The sequence below is a fragment of the Camelus bactrianus genome, chromosome 24 (assembly GCF_048773025.1).
Source record: "Camelus bactrianus isolate YW-2024 breed Bactrian camel chromosome 24, ASM4877302v1, whole genome shotgun sequence".
Lineage (NCBI taxonomy): Eukaryota > Metazoa > Chordata > Mammalia > Artiodactyla > Camelidae > Camelus > Camelus bactrianus.
The window spans coordinates 7,949,563-7,969,690 of NC_133562.1; the positions used below are offsets into that span (position 1 = coordinate 7,949,563).

General features: G+C 44.0%; 1 protein-coding gene and 1 long non-coding RNA gene across 19 annotated transcripts in view; one reads left to right on the forward strand and one right to left on the reverse strand.

Annotated features, from left to right (window-relative positions):
• Positions 1-20,128, forward strand: part of GREB1L (GREB1 like retinoic acid receptor coactivator) — a 213,023-nt gene that overhangs the window by 175,175 nt on the left and 17,720 nt on the right. For all 18 annotated transcript variants that reach the window (XM_074352557.1, XM_074352549.1, XM_074352538.1 and 15 more), the window contains 7 exons: positions 4,226-4,406; positions 6,311-6,503; positions 9,002-9,135; positions 12,104-12,443; positions 16,326-16,441; positions 17,094-17,338; positions 19,500-20,074. In XM_074352557.1, coding sequence (XP_074208658.1) covers positions 4,226-4,406; positions 6,311-6,503; positions 9,002-9,135; positions 12,104-12,443; positions 16,326-16,441; positions 17,094-17,338; positions 19,500-20,074 — 1,784 coding nt within the window. The remainder of the gene's footprint in view (positions 1-4,225; positions 4,407-6,310; positions 6,504-9,001; positions 9,136-12,103; positions 12,444-16,325; positions 16,442-17,093; positions 17,339-19,499; positions 20,075-20,128) is intronic.
• On the reverse strand, positions 6,406-10,633 carry LOC141574953 (uncharacterized). The gene is made up of 3 exons (XR_012502108.1): positions 9,171-10,633; positions 8,398-8,477; positions 6,406-6,543 (listed from the first exon to the last, which is right to left on the reverse strand). It is a non-coding gene; the product is annotated as an uncharacterized LOC141574953 (long non-coding RNA).

Consider the following 20,128-nt stretch of genomic DNA (forward strand, 5'->3'; position numbering starts at 1 on the left):
CTATGCTAATATACCTTGTTTCTCCTTAAACCTTCAAACCACTAATTTTAGCATCCATCCATGAATCTTGCCTGCAACTTATTGTAGTGTTTGCATAATGATTTTTCATTTGTATCATTTTTCCTATAATTATTAGTAGGAATTTATTAATTGAATCTTCTGTAAGGAAGAGCTGTTCCTCCTTCTTTGTTTATATTTTTATTTATATCAACATGGGTTCATGAACACTTATTTTATTCTATGATCTTTTCCAGCACCATCATTATTTATTTTGGTGCTCAAATTTTCCAGCTTTGGCCATTGGGATCTCCTTCGGGTAGGCTCTTGTGTTTTTTAAAGACTTGTTTTTTTAAGAGCAGCTTTAGGTTCTCAGCAGAATTGAAGGGAAGGTACAGAAATTTCCTGTATACATCCTCCCCCACACACAGTAGTCTCCCATTGGCAACATTCCCCACCAGAAGGGTCCATTTGTTACAACTGATGAATCTACATTGCTTGTGTTAACATGTCACCATCCCTTTTTTAAGTACTCCCTTGTCTTCTGGAACCACAAGACATTCCTGAGTTATTTTCAATTTCCCTGCCCCAAACCTTGAATTAACTTCTTCTCCAAGGAACTCTGATTCCTTTTATTGAAGAATGTTATCTAGAAACCAAAATCTGAATGCTAAGTGTGTTTATTGTTACCAGTGTGCCATTGCTCATAGGCTCACTCAACAGAGAAAGGTAGGGAATATATATATATGTATATTAACCCAGGCACACACACACACACACACACACACACACACACACCTTTTTACTTCGTTATCTGTCTATATACCAATATCTCCAGTGCCATATGAACAGCACAAGGTTCCTCTTAGTCCTTTCCATTTCTTTGTTTGTAACTTCTTTCTCTGACAGAGAGAAACCTGGTTCTGATTATCTACAATATACCCATCACTTCTTTGATTTTTTTTCTCTAGAAGTTACACAGTGGCTAACCCACATCGCTGTCAGAAACATACTTGCTAATTAAAGTTTTTGCAGACACTTTTTTTCCTTAGCCTTGTAGCACGCAGCCAGAACACTCATTTGTTTTACTCTTTTCATCCTCACCTCCTTCAGTGTGATTGTGTTAGGTTTCCCTTGTTACCGTTTGGATTCCATTTTGCACACCTCCTCCCACCCCATGAGCCACGCCTCACACCATCCTTCGTTAACTTTGTTCTGTGATTCTAAGAGCCAACGCTATACAAAATGGTCTATTCAAAGAAGCATCTCTCCCTCCTCCTACCTCCCCATTCCCATTCTCCCTTCTTTACACCCCTTTTCCACTCCCCCGCCAACTAGTAGCCAGTCTCTTTTGTTTCTGGTGTATCCTTCTTGAATTTGTTTTGCAGAAATGAGGAGATAAGTATTTTCTTTCATCCCCTTCTTTCTTGTAATTATCTTGTTTTTTAATTTTTTATTAATTTGATACGATTCCATTTTATTATGGTTTTAATTTCTATTTCCCTTATTATTCATGAGGTTGAATGTAATGTAAAATGAAAACGGCTTCTGTTTAAATTTTAGTATACACTGTGTAAGCCCACCAGCCTCTATGGAAGGATAAATACTGTATCATTAGATTGGTTGTGGGTAGCGTTGTTTCTTACTTTACAGTGATAGGTGAAAAAAGATTAACTACAATCACAAAATGTGAGCCAGGAGGCAGGGTATGTGTAGGAAAAAAAAACAGGAAGGGATGCACAAAAATGTTGGCAGTGGCTTATTTTGAGTGAAAGAAGCATGGATAATTTTTTCTTTTTTAATATATTTCTATACTTTCCAGTTTTCCCCAGATGAGTATCTATCACTTTCATAACCAGGAAAGAAACAAAACTTAAAACTAAAAGCAAGTCTAAAACAAAATTTAAAGGTAAGGATGATCCACTAAAAATGCCCAGTTGGAAATGAAACAATCAGGTGCCAATGATGTGCGTGCTTCCCACCCAAACACACCGCTACAGAGCCAGCTGGCTGCGCGGTTAGGCTAACGTACCACGTGATGTCGAAGAGAATGGCCTCCAAGATCCATGGGGCTCTGACTCCATTAAGGGCATGCATGGGCTTGACCTGTCAGAGGCATTCAGCTGGTCTTCATTTCATTTGTTTTGAAATGTGATCAACTCTTAATTATCCACAAGATACATTTTTCCTCTCTGTGAATTATTTATGGTCTTTTCACACTGAGAGATTCAACTCACACTACTTATTTCCTAAGGGCAAATTTAAGAAATCGAGACTAATTTTCAGCTGGTTCTACTCTCCCCATTTTACACATAAGCAAACAGAAAGCCCCGGAGATTAAGTAGGTCCTCTCTCGCTCAGAGGTGTGCCTCGGCCTCCTCAACCCTCATGGACTTCGTCTCTCATCATGACACTTGCCAGAGATACTGTCTTCTCCATCATAAGCTCCATGAGATTAAGATCTTTGTCCTGCCCTCCTGTGTATCCCCAATCCTAGCACAATACCTGACATAGTACCTGGTACATAATAGATGCTCAATAAATCTCTATCAAATGTTGAATAAATTTTGTAAGCAGTCCATTTTCCAAAAACTCAGACTACCTGCCAAATTAAATGTTTGATTGATTCTTTTGGAAACATTCACAACAACCCTTGACTACATTTGGGTGAAAACTGAAAACAATACCTGAGGAAAGGCTCCTCATGAAAAAAGCTTGAAAGTGAAATTACCTTCCTATCCACCTTTTCTGGTATAATGCATTTTTTATTTGGTAAAACATTTTTCCTATTTTCTTTTCTACCATTTAGAGCTATTATTGTGACAGCATCTAGATGCTAATTGCATGTGGTTGTTAATTGAGCTGGTTTTATATGAAAAGAAAACTAGATAAACAAAACTAAGTCAACATAATTCGTAAAAGTCTCTTCATTTAACTTGTTTATTTATTTTTTATTTTAATTTTTTTCCCACATAGTTGGAGCTGGTGGATGTGGCTGATAATTGGATGCTAAATAGATATCCTCCAGCCTTTGGAGGACCATATCTACCCCCTAATGTAATATATCGAACTGCAAATCAGTCTTCTGGCTCCTTCTCCTGCATCGAGGGCCATGGGCTGAGTCACAAGGCTCTCCTCTCAGAGGCTGAGTGTCTAGGGGAAGGGGTGTTGTGCACCCCTGTTTGGGGGCAGTGTCTTTTCCAGCTTTATTGAGCTATAATTGACATATTGTGTAAGTTTAAGGTGTGTGATGTGGTGATTCAATGCATGTACATATTGTGAAGTTTTTACCACAGTAAGGTCAGTAAACCCATCCTTCACCTCACATAATTCCTGTCTTGTCTTGACATTTTAAAGGAGGATTTGGTATTTTAATTATCCAACAACAGCATCATGAGCCTAGAACTAACTATTTCAGACGTTTGTATGTAGAAGTAATTTTATTATAGACAGAGATAATGATACAGCCCTAAAGTTTCACAGCTCCTAACATTTTGAGAATATAGTTACCTTGAGTAATTCAGTTCATTCTATTAACATGGTACATAATCGACACTCACTGAGGGTGTCTCATTCCCTAGATACTGTGCAACATTGTCACCGAATAAAAATGAGTAAAGTAATATATACATGTTCCTAAGTGACTGAAGTATTATGCTGTACACCAGAAATTGACACAACATCATAAACTGACTATATAATTCAATAAAAACATATTTTTTAAAAATGAGTAAAATGCTAGCTAAAAAACTCACAGTCTAGCAGTGGTATCTTTGGACATAACATTTTATTTTCCTTTTTTCTTGTATGTGTTTTGCTGCTAAATTTGGGATAAGACTTACATGATTATATCAGTTTGGCCAAGAGCTGTAGCCCAAAATGTCATTTTTCCCGAGTGGCCTATAGTAGCTGTTAGCAGAGCACTTCACATACAAATAGAACTTAATTAGACAGAGGCCTCATATATTCAGCTGCTTCTACTCAGTGTATCAGATCATTCCCTGTTGTCCTTTGTACAAGGTGTGGGAGGTGTGGTGGTGTGTTCTAAAGAAAAGGAAATCTGACATTTTTCTCCTCAAAATTGTGGTGGGGAATGTGAAGAAAGAAAACTATCTGCTCTGTGAATCTCTGCATAGGGTTAGTAGCCACTGCATCAGTTGACACTGAACTTAAGTTTATCTCATAGATATGTATGCGAAAAAGATAAACTCTTTTTTCTTCTCGGCAGGTGTCCTTGTAGACTTGGGTCTGGAGGAAAATGGGACAGCCTATCAGAGAGCAGAGAAATATGTTGTTCGTCTAGACAATGAGATTCAAACCAAGTTTGAAGTTTTTATGAGAAGGGTGAAGCAGAACCCGTACACGCTGTTTGTGCTAGTTCATGACAACTCCCATGTGGAACTAACGAGGTGATTGCTTCAGAGTGAGCAAATACGATATTTCTTCTACAGCAGTAACGGTTATGTAATGAATCATTTAAAAGGTGGTGGTTTGAAAGCCCAGGGACCCTACCATTTGGCGTCTTCTCACTGATAGCTTATTCCTACCCTTTCCTTGCTCTCTCAGCTTTTCTTACTGCTTTAATGTTAATTTTATTTTAACTAGACTGTGAGGGAATTTACAAATTCCTGTTAAAAAATCTGGTCTTTTAAAAAATTTTTTTAATTTAAAAATTTTTCTTTAATTCTTTTTTTTTTTGGTAGGGGGAGGTAATTAGGTTTATTTATTTTCATTTTTTAAATGGAAGCACTGGGGATTGAACCCAGGACCTCGTACATGCTAAGCACATGCTCTACCACTGAGATATATCCTCCCCAAAAAATCTGGTCTTAAGAGCATCATGGAACTCAGCTGTTTCCTGAAAAGGGTGGTGACAAGGAGATGGCAGTTGGTGAGCTCCCAGAAGGACCATGTGCTTTCCCGCCCACCACCGTCCCTCCTCCCCAGCTCTTGTCCTTTTTCCTTTCCCTTGTCCTCTCTTCCTTCCTCTCCTGCTGTTTCTCTTCTTCCTTGCCTTTCTCTCTTCCCTCTTATCTTTAACAGCCGTACAGATGCCAGTTCAATGATCTGAGGCCAGATCTGAAACCTTTTGCAATTTACCAGTTTCAACAAGAAACTATTCTCTCTCTCGATGGGCTTATTACTGAGAGAACAGTATATGTGTTGTGGCAGAGCCAGATAGTTATCTGGTAGGGGTATCTTTGTTCCTATAGATTGAAAAAGGCAAATAGTTTTTCTTAAGGGCAAGTAGTTGTCAAATATTACATATCATGGTTTGCCCTCACCATGTAGGGACGGGGAAATTTCAGGCATCATCTAGCATTTATAGATTTTCTTTCCTCAGGACACTCCGAGGTTAGGCGTCTGGAATTTTTTTGATCTGTGGTAGAAATGTCAGAATTGCAAAAGCACTTGTTCAGAAGCCAAATGTATTTGGTACTCCATGGTCTGAAGTCTAGAGTCACATGTAGGTGTAAGTAAGATCTTGCATAACTTGTTAAATTTGCAAGGAAGGAAGGAAAAGATGGAGGGAGGGTGGGAGGGAGGAAAGATAAGAGAAATTTTGCCCACATCCTGTTCAGTTACTGCTAGTGTTCTATGAGCAGAAAAAGCTCATTGATCTTATATACCTCATCTTTGAAAGTTTGGGGTAATAGCTCTGAGGATTATGCATTGCATTTCTTTGTATTTAATTCTGATGGGCATTGAGATTACTTCTTTAACCAAAAAAAAAATATGTGTGTGTGTGGTTTTAAGGCTTCATATCAACCTGGTACATCCACATTGCACAGAATTGAAAATGATTCAGAGACATGAAAATGTTGGTCATGGTGAGGGGGCAGGAGGAGCCCTCCCCATGGTCTAGCAGCCTCAAGGAAGGAAGGAGAGGGTCCTAACACAGCGAGGATTCCTCATAGCTTTGGGGCCTCTCTGGAGGTACAGATAATCCCACAATTATGAGCATCATATTTTGATGGGGAGCTCCCTCATTTAGGTGAGCTTTCAAACCAGAGTGATCCACTTCAACTACAGAGTTAGGTGTCCTGCCTTGGCTTGGAGCTTACACTTTGAGGTGTATCAGGAACAAACTGAAAAAGGGAAAAATATATATATCTGTGAATCTGTCTGAAGGGAGTACGAAGGCGTGTGATTTTTGCTCTTCCACATCAAACGTTGGTTGCTTCTACTTCTGCTCCCAACTAAAAAGAACTAGAAAAATAAGAGCTCAAATATTACCTCCATTTTGATGTCTAATTGTGCATCTGATCAGTTAAATTAGGAGGTTTTAATGTGACTTTCCATATTTCTACAGTGTCATTTCGGGCTCTTTGTCACATGGTGAACCCAGCCATGGATTGGCTGACAGAGTCATTAACTGCAGAGAGGTTCTGGAAGCTTTCAACCTCCTGGTGCTCCAGGTCACCTCCTGCCCATACACTCTGCAGACCCAACAGTCCCGAATCAGCGCCAGCAACGAGGTTCACTGGATACAGCTGGACAGCACGGTCAGTCTCTGTTCTGATACACAGTCATGTTCTCAGTTCCCTGGGGAGCAGAATATTGTAGTAAAATATGATCGTGGCATTGTGAAATATAGCACAAAGTTTCAAAAATCTAACTAACATAATGCTTTATCTTCTGAAAGTTCCATAGAATTATAATTATTATAAGACTAAAAACTAGTGAATAGTAACCTCTACAAATCTGACTAGGTGTTACTTTTTATTTTTTTACTGAAGTATAGTTGATTTACAATATTGTGTTAGTTTTAGGAACACAGCAAAATGACTCAGTTACACATATATTTTTTCAGATTATTTTCCACTATAGGTTATTACAAGACATTGAATATAGTTCCCTGTGCTGTACAGTAGGACTTTGTTGTTTATCTGTTTTATTATAGTAGTTTGTATCTGCTAAGCCCAAACTCCTACTTTATCCCTCTCCCTCTTTCCCTTTTGGTAACTATAAGTTTGTTTTCTGTGACTGTGAGTCTGTTTCTTTTTTGTATCTAGATTCATTTGTATCTTTTTTTTAGATTCCACATATAAGTGATATCATATAATATTTGTCTTTCTCTGACTTACTTCACTTAGTATGATGATCTCTAGGTCCATCCATGGTGCTCCAAATGGCAATGTTTCATTCTGAGTAATATTCTAGTGTATGGGGGGTTCTTTTTTAGGTTATCATGCAGACACAAAATTATCCATCCTGTATAGTTGTCCCCTCAAAAATGTGGTGTCATCTGACACCATCATCAATATCCTGGATTATTTTTGTGCCTTTAAATGATTAATTTCCAATGAAATGTTATTGTCCCCTTGCTTTAGTCTTACTGATCTATATCACTCTTAATTACTCCCATGCTTTCCGGGCAACTCGCTTTTAAACTTTTAAACTCCCTTTTCATCATTTCTCACAGACTTCTGGTTGAAATAGAGGATGATGGTACTGTTGCTCTGAATTACTCAGTAGTATCATTTAGTGCATTGATAATAGCTCAACATGGTACATATCCAGGTCTCTGTATTTTTTAGCCCAGTCCTTAACACTTAAAATATATTTTCTATTACCTATAAACTGTATGCTAAATATATTATCAAAGAAAAGAAAGGAGAGTTTCATTAAAAAACAATAAAGATTAGCCATTAAGCAATGGATCCTTTGTTTAGAAATAGTGAATATATTGGATTTTTTTTTTGATGGAGGAGGTCATTAGGTGTATTTATTGATTTATTATTAGTTGTTTTTTAGCAGAGGTACATGGGGATTGAACCAAGGACCTTGTGTATGCTAAGCATGTGCTCTACCACTGAGCTATATCCTCCCCCTCAAACATATTGGATATTTTTAAATAAACATATTTAAGTAAAAGATGCCAGAAATGTCTTACATAAGAATAACTCTTTATTTTTCAACCCAGTGTATTTCACTCTGTTGAGAAGTAGGTAAGAAGACTTGGAGCTTTTCTCTTGAGTGTTGGGGTGTCCCTTACAGTCACGCAAGCTCAGGTCACCGACTCACATTGGCATCCCCAGTCCCTCCCTTGTGAGAACTCTCTCCATGTGCAGATTATCACAAAGAGGCTGCTGTGAGCTTTCACTTTGCTGGCATCTTCTCCACCCTATCTCTGTCCATTAACTGGGTGGTCAAGTTATGGGTGAGATAAGAGGCTGCCCCAGTTCCTTTGCTCTGAACCGTAGGGCGTGCCTGTGGGCTACCCAGGTAGTTGTCCTGACACAGAATGGGAAGGCCAACAGAACTGATGAAATGATACATGGCTTTTCATCCAACAGATAGTTCTCCTAGTAAATGTTAGGTTTACTATATCATTGGGGGGTTAAAAAAAAAAAAAAAAAGAGAGAGAGAGAGAAAGAGTGAACCATCCTAACTGACCTTGTTGGTTCAGTCTTTTCCTGAAGGGATCACTCCAGTGATAGGAAGATGGGCTCATAGCGTCTGCCCTTTGTCTTCTCCTGATGTGAAATAATAGAGAAACAGGCTTAAAATAGTTTTCCTTAAAAGTAATTCCTATGATTACAGTTAATTTTTAAGTGTAATAATGGCATTGTCATTATATTTCTAAAAAGATTCTTATCTTACAGCTATCTAGTGAAGTATTTATGATTAAAGATATGATAACCAGGACCCTATTCCAAGTAATTGAGGGGGGGTAGTTATTATATTCTAATTAAAGTTTTTTTAAAAAGCATCCCTATGAGGGGGAGGGTATAACTTAGTGGTAGAGTGCAAGCTTAGCATGCATGAGGTCCTGGGTTCAATCCCAGGACAAATAAATAAACATAAACAAACAAACAAACCTAATTACCTCTCCCTGCAAACAATTTTTTAAAAAAAAAATCATCTCTATGAAATTGAGATTGACATAGAGAAAAAATAAAAACTGAATCCAATTTACAAGCTTTCACACTTAGAAAACAAGGCACAAGATGCATTGTAATTCCTGCCCTCACTGGGTTTTGCTTGTGTTTTGACTCAGGAGGCCATGAGCTGTGAGGAGAAGTTGTACTTCGGCCTGAATGAGTACAGTAAATCTCTTCAGTGGGGAGTCACGAGCCCCCTTCTGAGATGTGATGAGACTTTTGAAAAAATGGTGAACACGCTGCTGGAGAGGTAAATAAAGACCGGTAACCTTTCTTTAGCCGTACTTGCATGTCTGAAGGAGCCAAACGTCTTTTGTGTCAGTGTCGCAGGGAGTGTGGTGGAGCCCAGGCTGTGCAAATGACACGGGAAGGCAGAATAAAAATAGCCTTTCCTAAGATGACCTTTCACTCGTACGGGTTTTCTATGATCCTCCAAGAGCAACAAAGGAAACCAGCGACCCAGAGTGGGAGGTAAACCCACTTTCCGTGCTCTGAGTCGTCTCCCAAGCAGGCTTCATTGCTGCACCCGGATTTCACGTGGGCAGAGACGGGTTTGCTTATTAAAGACGATTCCTGAGGTCTGGCCTCTCCCCCACCACCACACACTCTGCACTTTTACATTTTCCCTCATTTTCTCCTCTGTCCACCCACTGTCAAGTACCTTTAGATAACTTAGTAAAAATGAAACTTTCCTATGAGCAGTTTGGAGTGTAGACTGGAGAAAATTAAGAAACAATCAGATTATTTGAGTGAGTTCGGTGCCAAGGGCCCCCCCTCCAGTCCCTGACTTTGGGGTTAAGGATCATGACTCTTCTGTCTCCTTTTCATTCCCCAAATCCAGGTCAAATTCAGGAAAAGCAAAGGGTCCTCCTGGTTTTCCTCTGTGATCTTGAATGTAGACTCAAAGAATAGGTAGAGGCATTAGAATCTAGCCTAGTAAAGGCCCCTCCCCATGCCCCACTGCAGTATTCTGTCTGCTGGTGCAGTGACGGGGCCAGTGGGCACTGTTCGATAAGGCACAGTCTAGCTTTTAGTAGCTTTAGTTTTTAAAGCTGGCTCTAATTAATAACAAGCCATCTGTTTAACAAGCTGCCCTGTAACTTTGCTCAGAAAAATAAAGATGAGGACAGGTAGATGCATCCTGTCCAGCAAGTGGCTATGCTGTGTCAGGAAGAGGAGCAGCTTGGAGTAGGATTTTATATTCTCACAGCTGTTGCATTTAAGACTTAACTGACCCTGTGACATTATCCCTTCACAACACATGGGATCTTAGATTTCCAAACTCATCCCATGAGGCTCCTCTTTAGGTGTTTCCCTCCCACCTGTTCCATCCACCAGCCTGGAACGTGTCTTTTCTGGCAGTAAACTCACTCGGGGTTTCATAACTCCTGTCTTAATGGATGATCTCCTCCACTCGTATACGACTTTTGTAATGTTTACAAAATTACAATTACAGTTTAATGCAAGCATCACAGACTGGGGACACTATTCACTTCTAAATTCATAACTCTTCTAGAGTGAAATTTAAATGCCTGTATGTCAAAGTTACCCTTTGTTCTAACTTCAGCTTTCCTACATGGCCCAGCCAAAAATGTTAAGCCTTAAACTTGGATCATCTGTGCTTATTTCCTCCAGCCCAGTCACCCCTGGCTAAAAATAGCTTTATAAATATAATAATAGATTTATTAAGTCTATTATAAATTAACAGGTCATAAATTAATAATAAATTGATAGATATAATAAATTAATAGATATAATAAATAATAGATTCACTAAATCTATTATAAATCTAATAATAAATTTATTATACACTTGAAGGGACTGGCCCAGGACTGACTGAACTGAAGAATTCCTTTACTTTTCTCCAATCTACTAAATTGTGGCTAAGAAGATATTATCAGAGACCCAAATAAAGTCCACACTCAGCTCTGTCTCTGTGCAGTTGGATGATCTTGGGCAAGTAGTTAAATTTCTTCTAGCCCTTAATTCAGCCTCTTTCTATGAGAAGGTGGCGTGGTCAGAACCCAAGGCATCTGTGGTCCTTTCCAGCTCTAAGCACTTCAGAGGCACACCATTCCTTTGATGACCCTAACTGACATTTGACCCTGGGCTTTTCTGTGCAAGGCTGGTGAAGTACTTGTTTCATTTTAAATTGAACTATCAAGTGAAGCGAAGGGAAAATGCCCCACTGGCCTACCCAGGTGCTAGGCGGCTGCATGTGCTACCAGCTGGCCACCAGAAAGTTGACAGGCTCACCACCACGTTGCAGGCTCCATGCGAGCCCGGCCAAGCTCGCGTCCAAGGGCTCTGCTCTGCCCGAGCCTGCTTTCTTGACCAGCACCTCTTGATGCCTGCACGGGTCCTGTTTGCTCATTTGTGCCCATTCTGCCAGCAAGCCTGGCTTTCTGAGGAATAGCACGTAAATGAGGGATTTATTTTCCGCCTGCTCTGGGATTGTAAAAACTGCCAATTTGGGAGGGTGGGGGTGTGGGAATGTTGGGATAAATCAAGGCCATCCCTGCTATTTCCCCGGCTCCCTTTACTGAGCAGGGGCTCAGGTGGATGGAAGGCCGCACCACTAGGGGGAGCTATTTCTCCAGTCAGCCCCAAGTTTTCTCCAGCACATTTGTGGAAGATACTGCTGTCAGTGGAGCTGACCTCAAATTAGCAATAATTACTCTTTTTACTCCTGATCCTCCATAGACATTACATTAATGTCTCAGTTTCCTTAACTGTAATCTTAAGTGTCAGAGAAATAAGCTCACAGGCATTCTACCCCAAAGCCACCAGCAAGAGGTTAGGATCCAGAGATCATCCATTATAACTCTGTCGTCCATTAACCTGACCAGACCAGTGCTTCTCAAAGTGTATTGTGATACAGATCACCTGGGGATCTTGTCAAGACGCAGATTCTGATTTGGGACATGTGGGTGGGGACATCTGGAAGTTCTGACAAGCTCCTGGGTGGTGGGAGATGCTGTTGGTCCACAGAGAAGCCAGGGTAGCCTGACTGTCCCTAAACCTCTTGACCTCACTGTACCCACCCCAACAGGTGTTGTGAGCCCACCTGTTCCTTCTAGTGACGTGGGCTCCAAGGTCACTGTAGAGCTGATCACTAACCCCTTTCTGCCACACTTGATCTGCACTCCTACCGCACAGACCTGGCTGTCCCAGCGGGTCCCGCCGCCCGAGTGCCAGCCCCCTGTGTTCTGTTGAAGGTACCCCCGGCTGCACAGCATGGTCGTCCGCTGCTACCTTCTCATCCAGCAGTACTCGGAGGCTCTGATGGCTCTCACCACCATGGCGTCACTCCGAGACCACAGCACGCCGGAAACACTCAGCATCCTGGATGACCTCCTCAGCTCCCCGGCAAAGACCAAGAGCGGGAGGGGACACATGCTCATTCTCAGGGTGCCATCCGTGCAGCTGGCGATGCTGGCCAAGGAGCGGCTGCAGGAGGTGCGGGACAAGCTGGGGCTGCAGTACCGCTTCGAGATCATCCTCGGGAACCCCGCCTCGGAACTCAGTGTCGCAACCCACTTTGTGGCACGATTAAAGGTCAGCCACAGACAGACGTTTCTCTGTTTCTTTCTGCTTTCTAGGAATCCCATGTAGGTGGCCCAGAGGCCTGAGTGCCATAGAGTTTTGCACACGTGTCAGTGTGATCTCATGGCAATGTTAAGGCTGAACTAAGGGACATGTTCACCTTCCTAGTTGGACCCAGTTTATTAAGGTTCTGTCAAGCCCCCTCTTTAGCACATGCATGCAGTTGGTCCTCCATGCTCTCCAACTGCAGGTGCAAAAATGCGACGACCCAATTTCACCCCATGTTTATTGACCTTGTTCGAGATGCATCTAGCCCACCACCATGTGTGTTCTCAGAAAAAAAGGTAAGTTGTTCTCCCGGACCTCCATGGGGCCGCACACCTCTAAGTATATCAACCATTCACTGATTCTTTTCTGTCCATCCAGCCTTTCTGTCCGCTTATGTCAGAGCCGGTAAAGTATTCTGTTTTATCTTCAGTGCTCATATAGAACTGTTCCCCGCCCTCTTGCATGTGGATTTCCCCCACAGTTTGCTGTTTCTTTGTACTTGCTTGGTTCCTAAGGCGTGGGCTGGACTGAGACCCATCCAAGCCTCCTGCAGAGGGATTTGTGCATGACTAAGCCCCTCACCCCTGCACGGCCAGGGACGCACTGCTTTCCCCAGACCCCTCCTGGCAGGTGTGGCGGGCGAGGGAGAATTCCTTACTCAACTAACCTAACTGCCTACCTCATGCCCTGCTCAGATTTGTCTGGGGACTTTTACAGTCCAGTGTGTCCCAGCCATTAGACAGCATTTAATAAAATCCCCACGTACACATAGGGATGGTACTGAGCTAGGTACTGTACATCTGGGTTAGATCGACACAGTTTCTGCACCTTGGAACTAAATACTGAGCTAAACTGGGTGAAGAAAAATCTAGTTTGACACAAATTTTATGAAAAGAAAGCACGTAGGCTTAGAGGATTTGCATTCCCACCCTGGGCTGCAGTTTCCTGTCTGCAAAATGAGAGGCTTGGACTGTAGGATCTCTAAGAGCTCTAATTTGGGGATTATTATTTAGTGTTCATAAAGCATTTTGCAGATGTAAACCTTTTTATTGTATTCTGTTACCTCACTTGAGTAATCCAAAATGCAAACAAAATACCTTGTGTTACCTTAATACGCAGCTGAAGCAAACTAACCTGTCTAAAAACAGAAGCTCTTACTCTTACATCTAATAGAAGTTGTAACATTTACCTTTGCCTACATAGATATGATGTTCACAATTTTAAATTAGAGTCATAGACCACATCACAGCAGAATTCCTGGGGTAAATAACAAATAAGAGCCCCCAAACTCTTCTTACGGTATCACTAATAAGACATAGGTCGTGAGACAATTTGAATGATACCAGTGATGGTACGTGTCTGGAAAGGCAGATAATCAGCTCTGTGAAGTCTCACACACCTCCTGCAGGGAGATGGTCTAAAAGGATGCCATGCTGCAGGGTCTTCTCTGCCTCTCCACCAACACTGACCAAGTATGGCTAACAGAGTCTTAGTTCATCTGTTCAGACCCTTCAGAAGTGCCAGTGACTAAATCAGTATAAACCCATGGGTCCTAAATAACCCGCCCCTCTGGGCCATAGTTTGAAAACCACAGTCTATACCTGAGATTCTTAGCCTGGCTGCTAACACATCAGAACCACCAGCAGGGCTTCCAGAGGGCAGCTGGCCTGTGCAGCCACTGCTCTCAGTGTGCCGGACACAAAGGGGGTCTGGAGTAAATACTTCTCCAAGCAGTGAGAGCTCCGTCTGCATGAGCAGCTATCCGGCAGCAGCCACGCAGAAGAGATTTCCGTATTCTCAAAACCACCCGCTCACATCAATCCATCCTTTTTAGCTTCTCTACTTGTGTCAAAGTGGAATTTTGAAATCCCTTTGAGATGTTCACGTCCTAAGCAAGACTGCTACTTGCTAGGTGGTCTTGTTTCACCTGTTTATTTCTAAATTATCAACTTCCTTTACCTCTGACAAGAGGTGCTGGTGTGCCTTTTATCTCTAGCCTTGGGTAAAATCCAGTGCTGCTTCTTCCATTATTGGTCTTATTTTTGTGCTTACCTCTAATTATCCTTTAGGTATTGTGGTTAACTTCTAAGTGATAACAAGTACTTTGGAAGGATTCAAGGTTTAAATCTAAATAAACCAGTTCCTCCAGAAGGCCTGTGCAGCTTTCATTAGATTTCCTTGGCCTTGGACCCCCATATTATCCTTGAAGTCAGTGCTTGCCCAGTCTTTTGTGTTGTCTTAAATGCCTCTGCAGGAGGCATTTAGATCCACAGAAGAATGGCAGCCACCAATCATCAGACATGGCAGTGTAGGGTGGGTATAGCTCAGGGGAAGAGTGCATACCTAGCATGCACAAGGTCCTGGGTTCAATCCCCAGTACCTCCATTAACGACCAAAAAAAGAAGTAATGTGACAGAAAAGCATTTTATAGTGGGTTTGGCTAGCTCTGATTGGTCACGAGTAAAAGCGGGATTTGTTTAATAATATTTTGAAACCAAATCTCCTTATAAAACATAATATCTGTTATCCCATCACTATAACCCAACCTCATTCTTGCCAGAACCAAGAAACATACACAGGGAGACCCCTGTGTCAGGGATATCATAACTCCAATGTGAAGGCTTATAAGTAAAATGGTTCCTCTTTGCAGAATTGTTTGCTTTAAATTAGGTGATGTTCTGGTTCCCTTTGACATGAAAATATGTGGAAAACTGAATTTGAGAGGAGAAATTTTCTTCTAATATCTTAAAAAATATTTCTGACAGATTGATTTTCTAAGACATAGAAAGTCTCTCAAACTTGTAAATAATTACCTAGATCCACTGAGTTCTCCTTGGTGTGCAAATATGTGATAAAAGATTGTGCAACAAGGTTCAGGTTGTTATTCCAGTTTTACAAATTAAATTCATTTTATTTGAAGTAATTGTGGGTATATTTATTTCTGAAGACTAGTTTTTCTAGATGTCAACAAGTCAGTAACCAATCTGTTATATCATCTCTTGCCTAGTTTCTTTTTATCCCATTTTAGTTTTACCTAAGGAAGTAGCAGTCTATTTTAAAATAAAATTGTATGCATTACTTAACACCTCACTTCTTAGTCCTCATTCCCAAAACCATTACCAAAATGTGAATTCATTTCTTGTATCTCCTAGAAAGCTAATATGGAGCATAGCATGTTCATAGTTTATAAAAAAGCAGTAGAAACCAACTTAGCTACTTAAGAGATGGTTTTCTTTCTGCTCTAAAGTAGACAGAAAATCTATAAGATCTTTTCACTCTTGAACATATTTAAAGTTGGGATTTTCTTCCTGTCTGTTGATACATTCATGTTTTCAAGCTTGATGTTCCACTTATTAAAGATATACCTATGTGTGTATAAGCATGTATGAGTTAATATACATGAAAAGCTAATTATGTATGAGGAGTTTTGCTGAGATTCTTTTATTAGTCACACACAACTGAAATGGTCTTTTTCAGTCAATCAGGCCCAAGAGTCTGTCCATTATATGAAGCAAGTGCACTTAAGAGCCTTGAGTCAGGTGGTTTAACAGGATTTCTGTAAGGTTTGCACCATTGGTGGGGTATTTCACGTTGTGTGTTTCTTTGGCCTGTGTGGCTAATGCACGATGTGTATGTTTTATCCTATTGGGATAAAACAAAAGGCCACATTCTTCTAGAGTGCTTTGTTTATGCTTTTTAGTAGCAATTTAATATGTGTACAGACACACTTGTTGGAAGTCATTTGGGAGCACAGATGTACATAAAGCCTGGATGTAGAAACCTTTAAGAATGTGGAAACTTAAATGAGGGGGTTAATTTTAACATCGTATGGGTCCCTTTCTACAGACTTGGAGAGGAAATGAAGCAGAAGAGTGGACCCCTCGGACATACCAGGATCTGGAAGGGCTGCCTTGTATTGTGATATTAACTGGCAAAGATCCCCTTGGAGAAAGCTTCCCCAGGTACGGTGTGAATCGTTAGTTCTGATTTTCCATTAGTTGCCCAGCTGAGCTTATACTTACTCATTTCATTCACTTGGCGAGTGAGAGGGGAATTGTCTTATTCGGGGATATGAGAATCTTAGCCTTCCTTGATTCCTTCTTTTGACTTTCCAGAGATCGCCTAGCAATTCGGGGAATGGGAGATTGACACAAGTGAGAAGTGTGTGCGCACCAAAGCAGGGCAGAGGCAGGGAGGAAAAGCCTTGCCTTCAGTGAGGGGTTTTTTAGATGAAATGTCTCTGTTAATCTGTTCTGTTGCCTCAAGGATCTGGGGTCTGTAGGCTGCAAGGCAACAGCAACGCTAATCCTAGCATTAGCTGAGTGCTTACTGTGAGTCAGGCGTTTCCTAAGTGCCTCACCCGCGTCGTGCCATTCACGCCTTACAATAACCGGAGCAGCCGGGCACTGCTGTTCTGTTTCACATGTGAAGAAACGAAGTGATTAGCCCGAGGTCCTAACAGCTAGGAGGCGGCAGAGCTGAGGCTTAAATCAAGGATTGCCTGGCGCTGCAACTCATGACATTGACTATCGCAGCATCCTGCCACCCAGGGGCAGGTGAGCTGTGTGCACGGGGCCAGCCAGACTCACCCAAGGCATCTTTACTTCCGTGCAGGTCTCTGAAGTACTGTGACCTCCGGTTAATTGATTCAAGCTATTTAACTCGCACGGCCTTGGAGCAGGAGGTGGGTCTGGCTTGCTGCTATGTCTCAAAAGAGGTCATCCGGGGGCCCACTGTCGCCCTGGACCTTAGCGGCAAGGAGCAAGAGAGAGCTGCAGTCAGCGAGAACGATGCTGAGGAGTTGCTGATCGACCTGGAGAGGCCCCAGAGCAACAGCAGTGCCGTCACTGGAACCTCTGGTAAGTACTGGCTTTTCTCTTCTAAGGGATCAGGGATGGGAGTGAGCAGGTGGGTGGGTGTACGGAAGGCAGAGGTTATCTGCTGACACCTGTCAAGGCTTTCGGAGCAGTCTTGGGTGACTCAGGCATCCTGTCCAGACCTCAGCTCCCCCAGAGGGACATTTGGAAAACACGACTGTGGGGCCACCACAAAGTACTTCCCTGGGAAACAGCTAATGAAGTGCTTGCTTATGGGTTCAATATAATAAGTGAATTTCATCCACCCTGGTTGCCTCCATTTACCCTAGTCTTTCCCACTCTAATCATCTCATGGATGTTCTACACCGATATGTGCACAAAGGCCTTCTTTTCCTTCCAGATCTTGAAGCTCTGAGTTTGTGGTAATTGGCCTCGTACCTGGCACAAACTATGTTTGAATAAATGAATGAATGAATGAATGAATGAATGAGTGACTTTTCTAAGTACTTAATAGCCAGTGTTTGCACTCTAAGGCTGCTCTGGGGCCACAGGTTGACTGGAATGCTCCAGCCTGCAGTCAGCCAGCCACTCTGTGTGGCCGTGTGGCTGATGGCAGTGCCTGGTATCAGTGCCTGGTATAAGTTTTTGTCTGATAAATAGTATTAAGCAAATGCAGCACTATATCAATTTTTTTCTTGATTGTGAAAGTTATAATAAAGCTTAACATAGAAAACTTGGAGAATGTAATGAAGTATAGAGAAGAGATTAAAAATGAAAACCCCACTACAAATCCACTACAGAGGGAACCACCACTGATTTACGTTCCTTCTCCCAGCTCCATCTCACACACACACACAGCACACACACAACACAATTTCCCCGACCAAAAGCAGCACTGGTCTTGCTTTCACTGTCAGCCACTGTCGATGGCTCCCCGTGGGAACTGCGGAGGCAGTTACCTGTGGGGTTCCGTCTTTGTAAGGTGACCCTCAGCCTGGAAGAGCACGAGGACAGTCCCTTGGGGTCTGCCCAGCCACTCCCCTCCCCTACCCCTCAATACAGTTCTGAATAAAGGGGAGATGTTGGGAGGTTAGTAAAGGATAATAGAAGGGAGGGGGGAATATCACTTCTAGAAGGTTTTGGATACCAGCATCAGTGAGGGAGGGGGAGGGACGGCGGACAGAGGGTGTGGGAGTTCTTCTTCCCTGTGGCTCCAAGTCAGCCACGCTCTAGAGCTGCCCACAGGCTCACTGTTCTTGGCCTTGCTTTGATTGACTCACACAAATACAATGGTTTGCTTTCTGCTGTTTAGCGTTTCCCCCCTTGGAGGGCAATGTGGCCCACCTGCTGCCCTCACATGCCCAACCCCTAGCCTTGGGCTGACTCTGAGGGTCCTCAGGGGGGGCTCACCGCCCTCAGGGACTCAAGGGCCGTGAAGGGAGAGATGAGTTCTCACACACAAGTCAGATTGAGCACCGAGTGACTTGGTATTACGAGCCTCTGGTTACTGGCTGATCAACTAGCATCTCACAAGGTCGGGAATTGACCCCCAGGCTTGGGAAGCGCCAGTCAGAGCAGGAGAAGGCCTTCACTCCTGAATGTAATGAGCTTCAGGTTTGTCCTCAGACCAAAGCGTGGTGATGGGCTAAAGGGGGAGAACACATTTGAAGTGAATTGGCCGCACGTGCAGGGGCCTCTGGGCAAGCGCAGTGCCTCCCTGGGAGTGGATTGCACGCCCTCTTCCCACGGAGCGGTTTCCCACTCTGGTCCGGGCGTGCATGGAGGTAGCTGCACCCTGGGAGCTTATCCTCGGCCAGAAGTGGGGGCCCTCGGACCCCGTGAGAGCAGGACTTGAATGTGGTCAGGGCCCGGGAGTGAATCAGAGGGCATATCCAAACGAGGTACCTTGAGGAGCGTTTAATAACCTTGATTTGCAAAGACGTGGGCAGGATGTGGAGCCCGTGGGCGCCCTGCCGAAGCGGGGAGGAGCGGGCGGAGAAAGGCCGCCCCGGGGGGGAAGGCGGGGAACGTGTAGCCGGTTCCCGCTGGGTCTCCCCCGGGCCGAGCCCGCGGAAGGTGGCCGGGGAGCGGGGTGGAGGGAGGCGCATGGCTGCGCCCGCCCTCCTTCGCGGGGCAGAGCCGCCCCACAGCTCGGCCCGGGTGACAGGGCGGCTTGCGGGGGCCGCCGTCCGTCCTCTTTCAGGCTCCATCATGGAGAACGGGGTGAGCTCCTCCAGCACGGCCGACAAGTCCCAGAAGCAGTCCCTGACGTCCAGCTTCCAGAGCCCGGCCAACAGCGTGGGGCTGGACGAAGGAGTCTCGGCGGGCCTCGCGGGAGCCGGGGAGGCTCTGAAGCAGGAGTGGGAGTCCCTGGACCCCCAGATGGCCAGCAGCACCACCTCCAAGCCGCCGTCGTCGTCCTCGTCGGGCCCCCGGGCGCTGCCGTGGCCGGGGCAGCTGGTCTCGGGCGGCAGGGGCCTGCCCGCCGCGCTGCCCCCCATCGTGATCCTGTCGAAGGCGGCCTACGGCCTCCTGGGCGCGCAGCGCGGGGGCAGGCTGCCGGCCTCGGCCTCGCTGCTGCCGCACGCCGACGTGGCCTGGGTGAGCGCCCTGCGGCCGCTGCTGCACAAGGCGGCCAGCGCCGAGGAGCAGTCCCTCTACTATCGCCAGTGGACCGCGGCGCGGCCGCACCACGCCGACGCCGGCAACCAGCCCGACCCCGGCTCGGGCGCGCGCGCCTGCCACCCCCGCCGCCTGCTGCTGAGCGGGCCCCCCCAGGTATGGCGGGGGTCCCGGGACCCAAGGAAGCCGGGGAGCCCCCGGGGGGCGGGG